The 12,537-nt window shown below is 46.9% G+C and overlaps 1 protein-coding gene across 9 annotated transcripts in view; it reads right to left on the bottom strand.

The window, feature by feature from the left end:
• Positions 1-12,537, bottom strand: part of ESRRG (estrogen related receptor gamma) — a 1,119,561-nt gene that overhangs the window by 99,256 nt on the left and 1,007,768 nt on the right. For all 9 annotated transcript variants that reach the window (XM_075339129.1, XM_075339124.1, XM_075339125.1 and 6 more), the window contains one exon: positions 1,466-1,576. In XM_075339129.1, coding sequence (XP_075195244.1) covers positions 1,466-1,576 — 111 coding nt within the window. The remainder of the gene's footprint in view (positions 1-1,465; positions 1,577-12,537) is intronic.

The raw sequence follows: 12,537 nt of genomic DNA, 5'->3' as shown, positions 1-12,537 counted from the left end.
CGATTACGACGCTTTTGCGCTCGTTAATCATATCAAAAATGCTTTACACACTACGATGTCGACAGCGACGCCGGATGTGCGTCACTTTCGATTTGACCCCACCGACATCGCACCTTCGATGTCGTAGTGTGCAAAGTACCCCTTAGGCTGGAAAACAATCTCGTCTTTTGGTAAGGGTAATGTGATCAGATGGGCCGATTTTATCCCAAAATCTTTTGTTTTTAGGATCCAGTCAATTTAACCAATCACAGGATTTCTTGTTGCTCTAATCACTATCGATCAGTTGCAGGAAAACCAGGCACCAAGTGGCCGGTTTCCCTGCAGCGCCACCGCAGGTGAAATGAAGCATTGCAGCCTTTGCTCATTTTTAGCTTGCACATTAATGGGCCTCCTAATGTACTTTCATTGGTAGGCTGAGCAGTCAAACCCATTAAGTGAAAACTGCAAAACCCACTTAGTAGTGGAAGCAGGAAGCTCCGATGAGCTAATGATTATGGCAGCGGCCGTTTTATGCACTGCAGAATACCATAATCACAGATGTAATATTTGCTCAGTATAAATCATACACCATAGGCATTCCTTTAAATGAAGCTTTATTAGTGCCCTTATCTATTATGGAGGATTTGAAAGAAAAAAGAAGGGGGAGGCAGTCCATAAAGAACGCCATACAGATGTAGCGGAGCTCAATGAGTCAATTCATAAATATATATATATATATATATATATATATATATATATATATATATATACACATATATATATATATATATATATTTATTTTATATATATATATATATAAAAAATATATATATATATATTTATTTTATATATTTATATATATATATATATATATATATAAAAATATATATATATTTATATATATATATATATTATGATAATGCTATGAATGCCATTGTGAGAGTGACTCCCCATTATGATGCATATTTATCGAATGTCCGAATAGACAAAAATTCTTTCTTGTGCAGCTGCCTTGTTTTTCTTACTAGAGTCCATTTAATGGCAATATATCTCTGCTACCAGTAAATCACCAGGGCTCCTTTTCAGAAACTTTTCTGTGAAGTGGAGATTGACATTTTTAAATACGTATTATGTACGGTATTATTACGGTATTATAACCTGAATGCTTGCAGTTCTCAGTTTAGCCTGCAGGTGTCTCTGTTGCAATTAGTGAATGCAAAAATCCGGTGGCAAATGTCCAAAACTTTCCATAAAAGTATTCAAATAGTTTGATCTTAGAAGGTGGGGATAGAGTTACAGGTTCTACAACAATATGGATCTGGGGAAAGTTAGGACAAGGTTGAGATCTTGTAGAATACGTGAGGCCTCAACAATAGGCAAATTTGGGAGGCAGCTTCTACTTTCCCCCACTTGTACTGATGCTGATAGTGCTAATGATAATCAGTTTTATGTAGTATTGATGGAAATTGTATTAGCAATTACTTACATGGCTTTTTGGCCGGCTGGACAAGCTGCGGGTTCAGGTACGGGCTGTTCTCCGCGTCTATTCTGCGCTTGTACTTCTGTCGGCCCCCGCGAACTCTGTCAAGACGAACCCCTGGAAAACAAGAAAGAAATCCGTATGATTATACAGCGCTAGTAGAAGATTACATTACACAGGAAATAAGCAGATTCCGAAAGTTTGACATTTTATTTCACAAAAAATCTGATTAATAGCGCAGGCCGAAAAACCTGAAAATAATAATAGTGCAGGCTGCTGTCACTTCCATTCACTTCAGTAAAGGTGAACTTTAATATGTGACACATCTCATGGACAAGAATGTGATCCTTCCAAGGAAAAGGAAATCTTTACTTATCCTGGACAACACCTTTAAATCAGATTTTTTCCTTTTTGCACTATTAATCAGATTTATTTTTACAAAGATACATTTATGTATTGAAGCAGAAAACCAACAAAGTCCAAACTAGTCCAATCCATTTAAAACATTAAATTAAGTAATGTATGGTCTTAAAGTAAATGTTCATTGTTAAAAAAAAAAAAAGAAGTCTATTGTTTTATGTCTGCAGCTCACATGCAAAGCAATATACCTCAATAGCTGAATACTACGGTACTTGCAAACTCTGATTAATGTGATCTGCTCTCAGATAGAAGAGAGTGAAGGTGCAGTCGCAAGATCAGTCATCAGGCAGGTATTCCTCCCAACCCTCCTTTACATACAGTATGTACGCTCATTTTGGCTGAGCATGCATGTGTGCCAATTAGTGAGAGAGGAGTAAACCTCCAGCAGGGATTCATCTCCATTAAAAACAAAAAGGAATATGGCAAAATCCAAACTAGGACGGAACCATACACATTAAATTGCTGATTAATCCTGACGAAATTGCTAAATTCTTCCATTTATGAAATCCTTATGTCCATCTGCATTTTAGGATTCAGCATACATACACCTATACAAAATAGCCTTAAAGAAGAACTGTCATGGCACTAAATATCTCTTTGTGTAAAAGCCGCTGATCTCCTGAATCCGGGGCTGTTTTTCTTTTCTTCCTGCGCCTCTCCAGTCCTGAGATATGGCCAATTATTGCTTGTGTGTCAGTCTAGTCTTGTTTGACAAAGGGGTGTGATCCTAAAGAAGACGCCCACAGAGAAGCATTGATGACCATGCCCACTTGGCTATAGGTAGTAGATTTATATACATGGAAGAGGGGGCCATATCTCAGCAATGGAGAGGTGTAGGAACAAAAGAAAAACGACGCCGGATTCAGGAGAACAGCGGCATTTACATCAGGCAAAGAAAATACAAACTTATGAAAAGCTACATCTTGTTGGAACCCATTATAAAAGCTGGTAAATGCTGTCAAGTCTAAACTTTTTTAACCTGGTGTAAATGCTACTGATCTCCTAAATCCGGGGTAGTTTTTCTTTTCTCCCTATGCCTCTCCATTCCTGAGATAGGGTTCCTTCTTTCTTGTGTGTCAGTCTAGTCTTGTTAGACAAAGGGGTGTGATTCTAAAGAAAACGCCCACAGAGAAGCGGTGATGACCACGCCCACTTGGCTATAGGTAGTAGATTTGTATATATGGAATAAGGGGCTGTATCTCAGGAATGGAGAGGCATAGGAACAAAAGAAAAACATCACCGGATTCAGGAGAACAGTGGAATTTACACCAGGTAAAGAAAGTACATATTTATGGAACGTTACATCTTGTTGGAACCCATTATAAGAGCTGGTAAGTGCTGTCAGGTCTAAACTTTTTGAACCTGGTCTAAATGCCGCTGATCTCCTGAATCCGGGGTTGTTTTTCTTTTCTTCCTGCGCCTCTCCATTCCTGAGATAGGGTCCCTTCTTTCTTGTGCGTCAGTCTAGTCTTGTTAGACAAAGGGGTGTGATCCTAAAGAAGACGCCCACAGAAAATCGGTGATGACCACGCCCACTTGGCTATAGGCAGTAGATTTGTATACATGGAAGAGGGGGCCATTACACAAAGGGGCTTGATTTTAAAGAAGATGCCCATAGAGATGACCACACCCACTTGGCTATCGACAGTAGATTTGAATACATGGAAGAGGGGACCATATCTCAGGAATGCAGAGGCGTAGGAATCAAAGAAAAAGAAAAACAATGTCGGAATCAGGAAAACAGCAGGAAAGAAAATACATATTTATGGGAAGTTACGTCTCGTTGGAACCCATTAAAATAGCTGGTAAGTGCTGTCAGGTCTAAACTTTCAAAGAAACAAATAGCTCTGCATTCCTTCCAAAGACAATACTAAGGAGCAGGGGGCACTCACTGCGAGTGGAAGAAAAGCGATTCCGACAGCTAAATAGGAAAGGGTTCTTTACAGTTAGAGCAGTCAGACTGTGGAATACCGACCACAAGAGGTAGTAATGGCAGATACTATAACAGCTTTTATCTCAGGGCTGGAGGATTTCCTCAGTGCACAACATTGTTGGTTATAAATGACTTAGGGACAAAATGTAGAATTGGTGGAGGAAGGGTGAACTAGGTGGACCGGGGGCTTTTTCAACCTAAGTAACTATGTAACTATGATCTGTATACTCAAAAGTTTGAGATTTTTTTGCAAAGTGCAGAAGTATCCCTACTCTTTAATGTCCCTGTTTCCATCCATCATCCTGTTCTGTAATGTAACGTATAAATATATATGAGTACATGATGTACGACCGCACTCCTTAAGTGCATGATATACGACTGCACCCCTATAAGGTCATGATATACGAGCGCACCCCTATAAGTGCACGATGTACGACTGCACCCCTATAAGTGCACAATATACGACCGCACTCCTATAAGTCCATGATATACGACCGCACCCTTGTAAGTGCATGATATACGCCCGCACTCCTATAAGTGCACGATAAACGACTGCACCCCTATAAGTGCATGATATACGACTGCACCCCTATAAGTGCACAATGTACGACCGCACGCCTATAAGTTCACGATGTACGACCGCACTCCTATAAGTGCACGATGTACAACTGCACCCCTATAAGTGCACGATGTACGACCGCACCCCTATAAGTGCACGATATACGACTGCACCCCTATAAGTGCATGATATACGACCGCACCTCTATAAGTTCACAATAAACGACCTCACCCCTATAAGTGCACGATGTACGACCGCACTCCTATAAGTGCACTATGTACGACTGCACCCCTATAAGTGCATGATATACGACCGCACCCCTGTAAGTGCACAATGTATGACCGCACTCCTATAAGTTCACGATGTATGACTGCACCCCTATTAGTGCATGATGTACGACCGCACCCCTATAAGTGCACAATGCACGACCGCACCCCTATAAGTGCACGATATATGACCGTATCCTTAAAAGTGCACAATATACGATCGCACCCCTATAAGTGCACGATGTACGACCGCACCCTTGTAAGTGCACGATATACGACTGCACCCCTATAAGCAGTGTGTTCACCTGGAGTTGTCTATTAATGATGTGTTCCTAATGCAGCACTGCAATGCAGATAACACCTTGTAGTGAACGATACTTTTGGAATAAAGCTTCACTTTGTTGCTGTGTTAAATGTGACACATTGATCATCAAGCTGCAACCGAGAGAAATCAATTACCGATCCGGGGTTTCCAAAACTATATTTAAAAAGAGACATGAAATGATGCTTTGCAAGGAGAGATCCAAAGGGGATATTTGTTGCAAATCACTAGATGAAAAGTAGAACTATGAAAAGCTGCCCGGCATTTTAATAGCAATGAGGAGAAAATGAACTCTGCATAATTCAGGTGCCATCATCCCGCCTATTTGGTGCTCGGCTTCATAGATGCCAAAAGATGGATAGTGCAGGAAAGCAGTGTGTTTAATCAAATAGTAATGGGACTGCAGCCGAAATTTAAATAATATAAATCTATTCTAATCAATCATTTTATTTGCTTCACGCGGTGCATAAATCGAGTCCCCTGAATACAAAGTGCCCCCACACACCCCCCGATGATGGATATGACCTGATCAAAAATCCCAGACCTCTTCTTTATATCCAGACTCCCTGACATTTCCCCACCAGAAGCCGGTTGCCCGAATTATCACGAGGCCGGGGCTTGTTAATGCCAATCCCTTATACAATTATATTATTAATATATGGGGGAATTACTTATTTAATACGGGAATTCATCTCCCTCATTTGTAACTATTAGATCTGCGCTCGGCTCGGCGAGGTAAGAGGATTCGCCGGCTGACGTTTATTCGGGCTGATTTTAGCACAGGGTAAAACAAGGTGACTGTGTAAGGATGTCAGTGCACGTTTAATGTGAAATCTGGGATCGGAGGAAAAACTTATTTTTTTTATGTTCTTACCATAATATTTTTCCATAAAATGAATGTCCACCAATAAAGGGATTTAGCAAAAGTAATGTACATTAAATCAGTGAGCACCTGGGACCCCAAAAATGAGCTATTTGCAAGTAGATATTGTGTTTCCCCAAAAATAAGCCCTAGCAGGGATTTTCAGAGGATGTTTCAAATATAAGCCCAACTCCAAAAATAAGCCCTAGTTGCGGTCCAAGCAGATAAAAAAGTTAAAGAATACAGCAGGACAATTCATTAAAGACAGCAGACACCCCCGACAAGTGAGAAGATAGCCCAAAAAGAAAGCAGACGGCCCCCCAAAAAATCACACTCATCAGACCCTGAACAACTATAGCTGGCAAGTCCTGGTTTTGGATGGGCTCCCCCACAGAAATCAGTGTTGCTGTCAGGTCCCTCGCCGTTCCACTCACACACACATTGAGTTACAGAATCACTTGTTCTCACTAAGTCACAGTGATACAGCTTCTGGCCAGCAGGGAGAGTGACCGCTGTGGAACGCAGGAGGAACAATCACTGTGAAACGCAGGAGGAACGACCGCTGTAGAACGTAGGAGGAACAACCGCTATGGAAAGCAGGGAGAGCAACCACTGTGGAAAGCATGGAGTGCGACCACTGTGGAACGTAGGAGGAATGACCACTGTGGAACGCAGGAGGAATGACCACTGTGGAACGCAGGAGGAATGACCACTGTGGAACGCAGGAGGAACGACCACTGTGGAACATAGGAGGAACGACCACTGTGGAACGCAGGAGGAATGACAGCTGTGGAACGCAGGAGGAACGACCGCTGTAGAACACAGGAGGAACGACTGGTGTGGAACGCAGGAGGAACGACAGCTGTGGAACGCAGGAGGAACGACCGCTGTGGAACGCAGAAGGAACGACTGGTGTGGAACGCAGGAGGAACGACAGCTGTGGAACGCAGGAGGAACGACCACTGTAGAACACAGGAGGAACGACTGGTGTGGAACGCAGGAGGAACGACCGCTGTGGAACGCAGGAGGAACGACCACTGTGGAATGCAGGAGGAACAACCGCTATGGAAAGCAGGGAGAGCAACCACTGTGGAAAGCATGGAGTGCGAGAACTGTGGAACGCAGGAGGAATTACCACTGTGGAATGCAGGAGGAATAACCGCTATGGAAAGCAGGGAGAGCAACCACTGTGGAAAGCATGAGAGGAATGGCCACTGTGGAACGTAGGAGGAACAACCGCTGTGGAAAGCAGGGAGTGCGACCGCGGTGGAATGCAGGAGGAATGACCGCTGTGGAAAGCAGGGAGTGCGACCGCGGTGGAATGCAGGAGGAATGACCGCTGTGGAAAGCAGGGAGTGCGACCGCGGTGGAATGCAGGAGGAATGACCGCTGTGGAAAGCAGGGAGTGCGACCGCTGTGGAATGCAGGAGGAATGACCGCTGTGAAAGGCAGGACAAACCGCTGTGGAACACAGGAAGAACAACCGCTATGGAACACAGGAGGAATGACCGCTGTGGAACGCAGGGAGAGCGAGCACTGTGAAACACAGGAAGAACGACAGCTGTTGAAAACAGGAGAAAAGACCGCTGTGGAACGCAGGAGGAACGACCACTGTGGAAGAAAGGAGGAACGACCGCTGTGGAAGAAAGGAGGAACGACCGCTGTGGAACGCAGGAGAAACGACCGCTGTGGAACACAAGGGGACCTGACAACGACGCAAACCTGTATGTGAGAGAAGCATATTCACTTGCCAACTATACATGTATGGGGTTCGGTAAGTTCGATCCTCCTGGGGAGCGAGGGATGCCTGCCTTCTTTTGGGGGTAAACTTAAGAGTACATACTGGAAGACCAGTGCTGGTAACACACAAAAACTCCAGGTAATCCCAGTTTTCCCCAACAATCCCCCATACAATGGTACAGGGCTAGGGTCGGACCAATGGATGACTGCCTAGAGGTAAAGCCAGTCCAGTCCACTAATTGACCAGGTGGCAGGGGCAGACTGAAGACAGTAGTCAGTGCAGAGTAGAGTGTCGAGGAGTGAAGGTGGACAGGAGAAGATGCACTGACACGGGGTTGACGGTGACCTGGTACTCAGGAGAGTAGTTGCCGGTGGAGTACGGTGGAGTACTCCCGGAACTATGCACCGACGTGGTACAGGACCCTAGGACAGGCAGAAGCTCCAAGCTGACCTGTTAACACCTGCACAGTGAGGGGACCATCAAGGACCTTGCTGATCCTAAAAATCCGAAACTCAGTAGCAAAGAGAGAGCCGGGGACAGGACCAGAGACTCCCACCCTACAGGGTTCACGCTACGGTCATACAAACTGAAGTGGAAAGAAACACCACCGTACGGGGAACCCCAGTTGCTTTATGCCACGGGGACCCACTAACCAGAGACAAGTGCAGGGGAAGAAGGCACCAGATTACTACACTGGCACTGGGACAGAGGACCAGAAGGTGAAACCAGCCGGCCTCAGGTGACCAGTTACCACCAGCAAAAGTGAGTAAAGACCAGTTGCACTGAACCCTTGTGTGGACTACTTTCTTCCGGCACCCATCATTACACCTACCCTCTGGGGCCCGGGCCTGCTTGCGGAGGGTCTAACATCCAGGCTGCCATTAACACCAGCCCCAGTAGCGGACATTGTCCATCCACATAGCCACATCACCTCAAGTGGCGTCACAACTCCCTTGTAAATATATCCCCTTTACAAAAAGGGCCCAGGGCACGGAACCGGGCAACGGCCACCAACGTGACATTCCCAAGATATACACCGCCCGGGACCGAGTACCCCATATTCCAGGGCGACACACATGCTCAGCTACTTTAGGGCTGGTCGTTCAGGGGTCTAGGATCTGGGTGGCAGTAACTACAGAGGTTAGAGTCAGTGGTCCTGTGCCCTGAATGTTCGTCATGTGCCCATGGCACAGCGATGGTGCAGAAGATAAAGTCACACTGAGGCTCCGGTGCTTGTGGGGTCCCAATGGCCCAGATAAGAGGACATCAGTGCTTTGTACAATCTCTCTACAGACGCTGATGGAGCAGCTCTTGGGGGTCTCATCTTTTCATCCCACAAGCTCCTAACACTTCAGGATATTATCTCTGACACTGACGACTCTGTGCCCTGCGCCTCTGCTGCTGATCATGGCTGCCGTCCCTGACAGCCCCCAGCTGTGCCCGCTCTAGGCTCTCCGGCAAGACTCGGCCAGCGATCTCTACTGTGCGGATTTTCCCTGCAGACCTTCCGGTAGACGACACCCTGATGTGCCCCGGCTGCTAAATTAAGACTCCGGCTAATTTAAGGCTACTTGTAATTGCACATTGAATTACTATTTTTAATCCTGCCATGCAAAATCATTTTGTTGAACCAGAGTGGCATCTTTTTATAGTCTCCCATTGACATCAGATAAAGTAACTTGTCTGGCAGCCATTCGAATCAATTTACAGCGGATCAGGGGCAAAAGTGCCGCGCTCAGGAGAAATTAGAACCTGGAGTGTCCGTACGGCGGGGGGCAGACAGTCCATCAGATGCTGGGTAATGCTCCATCCCATCCTCCCAGACAAAAACATCTGCACATGTCCCATTGTGGCTACAGAACAATTATATTGCACGAGGTCAAGATGAGAAAGGGAAATATCACTACATTATAGCTATCACCCATATTTACAACTAATAGTGATGAGTGGCACTACCATGCTCGGGTGCTCAGTACTCGTAACTAGTGATGAGCGGGCACTACCATGCTCAGGTGCTCAGTACTGGTAACTAGTGGTGAGCGGGCACTACCATGCTCAAGTGCTCGGTACTCGTAACTAGTGATGAGCGGGCACTACCATGCTCAAGTGCTCGGTACTCGTAACTAGTGATGAGCGGGCACTACCATGCTCAAGTGCTCGGTACTCGTAACTAGTGATGAGCGGGCACTACCATGCTCAAGTGCTCAGTACTGGTAACTAGTGATGAGCGGGCACTACCATGCCTGAGTGCTCGGTACTGGTAACTAGTGATGAGCGGTCACTACCATGCTCGGGTGCTCAGTACTGGTAACTAGTGATGAGTGGGCACTACCATGCTCAGGTGCTCAGTAATCGTAACTAGTGATGAGCGGGCACTACCATGCTCAAGTGCTCGGTACTCGTAACTAGTGATGAGCGGGCACTACCATGCTCGGGTGCTCAGTACTCGTAACTAGTGATGAGCGGGCACTACCATGCTCAAGTGCTCGGTACTCGTAACTAGTGATGAGCGGGCACTACCATGCTCAAGTGCTCAGTACTCATAACTAGTGATGAGCGGGCACTACCATGCTCGAGTGCTCAGTACTGGTAACTAGTGATGAGCGGGCACTACCATGCTCAAGTGCTCGGTTCTCGTAACTAGTGATGAGCGGGCACTACAATGCTCGGGTGCTCAGTACTGGTAACTAGTGATGAGTGGGCACTACCATGCTCGGGTGCTCAGTACTCGTAACTAGTGATGAGCGGGCACTACCATGCTCGAGTGCTCAATACTGGTAACTAGTGATGAGTGGGCACTACCATGCTCGGGTGCTCAGTACTCGTAACTAGTGATGAGCAGGCACTACCATGCTCGGGTGCTCAGTACTCGTAACTAGTGATGAGTGGGCACTACCATGCTCGGGTGCTCAGTACTCGTAACTAGTGATGAGCGAGCACTACCATGCTCGGGTGCTCAGTACTCGTAACTAGTGATGAGCGGGCACTACCATGCTCAAGTGCTCAGTACTCATAACTAGTGATGAGCGGGCACTACCATGCTCGGGTGCTCAGTACTGGTAACTAGTGATGAGCGGGCACTACCATGCTCAAGTGCTCAGTACTCGTAACTAGTGATGAGTGAGCACTACCATGCTCGGGTGCTCAGTACTCGTAACTAGTGATGAGCGGGCACTACCATGCTCGGGTGCTCAGTACTGGTAACTAGTGATGAGCGGGCACTACCATGCTCAAGTGCTCAGTACTGGTAACTAGTGATGAGTGAGCACTACCATGCTCGGGTGCTCAGTACTCGTAACTAGTGATGAGCGGGCACTACCATGCTCGGGTGCTCAGTACTCGTAACTAGTGATGAACGGGCACTACCATGCTCAAGTGCTCGGTACTCGTAACTAGTGATGAGCGGGCACTACCATGCTCAGGTGCTCAGTACTCGTAACTAGTGATGAGCGGGCACTACCATGCTCGGGTGCTCAGTACTCGTAACTAGTGATGAGCAGGCACGACCATGCTCGGGTGCTCAATACTCGTAACTAGAGATGAGCGGGCACTACCATGCTCAAGTGCTCAGTACTCATAACTAGTGATGAGCGGGCACTACCATGCTCGGGTGCTCAGTACTAGTAACTAGTGATGAGCGGGCACTACCATGCTCGGGTGCTCTGTACTCGTAACTAGTGATGAGCAGGCACTACCATGCTCAAGTGCTCAGTACTCATAACTAGTGATGAGCGGGCACTACCATGCTCGGGTGCTCAGTACTGGTAACTAGTGATGAGCGGGCACTACCATGCTCAAGTGCTCAGTACTCGTAACTAGTGATGAGTGAGCACTACCATGCTCGGGTGCTCAGTACTCGTAACTAGTGATGAGCGGGCACTACCATGCTCAAGTGCTCAGTACTCGTAACTAGTGATGAGTGAGCACTACCATGCTCGGGTGCTCAGTACTCGTAACTAGTGATGAGCGGGCACTACCATGCTCGGGTGCTCAGTACTCGTAACTAGTGATGAGCGGGCAGTACCATGCTCAAGTGCTCGGTACTCGTAACTAGTGATGAGCGGGCACTACCATGCTCAGGTGCTCAGTACTCGTAACTAGTGATGAGCGGGCACTACCATGCTCAGGTGCTCAGTACTCGTAACTAGTGATGAGCAGGCACGACCATGCTCGGGTGCTCTGTACTCGTAACTAGTGATGAGCGGGCACTACCATGCTCAAGTGCTCAGTACTCATAACTAGTGATGAGCGGGCACTACCATGCTCGGGTGCTCAGTACTTGTAACTAGTGATGAGCAGGCACTACCATGCTCGGGTGCTCTGTACTCGTAACTAGTGATGAGCGGGCACTACCATGCTCAAGTGCTCAGTACTCGTAACTAGTGATGAGTGAGCACTACCATGCTCGGGTGCTCAGTACTCGTAACTAGTGATGAGCGGGCACTACCATGCTCGGGTGCTCAGTACTGGTAACTAGTGATGAGCGGGCACTACCATGCTCGGGTGTTCAGTACTGGTAACTAGTGATGAGCGGGCACTACCATGCTCGGGTGTTCAGTACTGGTAACTAGTGATGAGCGGGCACTACCATGCTCAGGTGCTCAGTACTGGTAACTAGTGATGAGCGGGCACTACCATGCTCGGGTGCTCAGTACTGGTAACTAGTGATGAGCGGGCACTACCATGCTCGGGTGTTCAGTACTGGTAACTAGTGATGAGCGGGCACTACCATGCTCGGGTGCTCAGTACTCGTAACTAGTGATGAGCGGGCACTACCATGCTCGGGTGCTCTGTACTCGTAACTAGTGATGAGCGGGCACTACCATGCTCGGGTGCTCAGTACTGGTAACTAGTGATGAGCGGGCACTACCATGCTCGGGTGTTCAGTACTGGTAACTAGTGATGAGCGGGCACTACCATGCTCGGGTGCTCAGTACTGGTAACTAGTGATGAGCGGGCACTACCATGCTCGGGT

Source organism: Anomaloglossus baeobatrachus, chromosome 3, assembly GCF_048569485.1.
Source record: "Anomaloglossus baeobatrachus isolate aAnoBae1 chromosome 3, aAnoBae1.hap1, whole genome shotgun sequence".
Classification (NCBI taxonomy): domain Eukaryota; kingdom Metazoa; phylum Chordata; class Amphibia; order Anura; family Aromobatidae; genus Anomaloglossus; species Anomaloglossus baeobatrachus.
The sequence above is the reverse complement of the archived record's forward strand: the minus strand, read 5'-3'. Positions and strand labels throughout refer to the sequence as shown.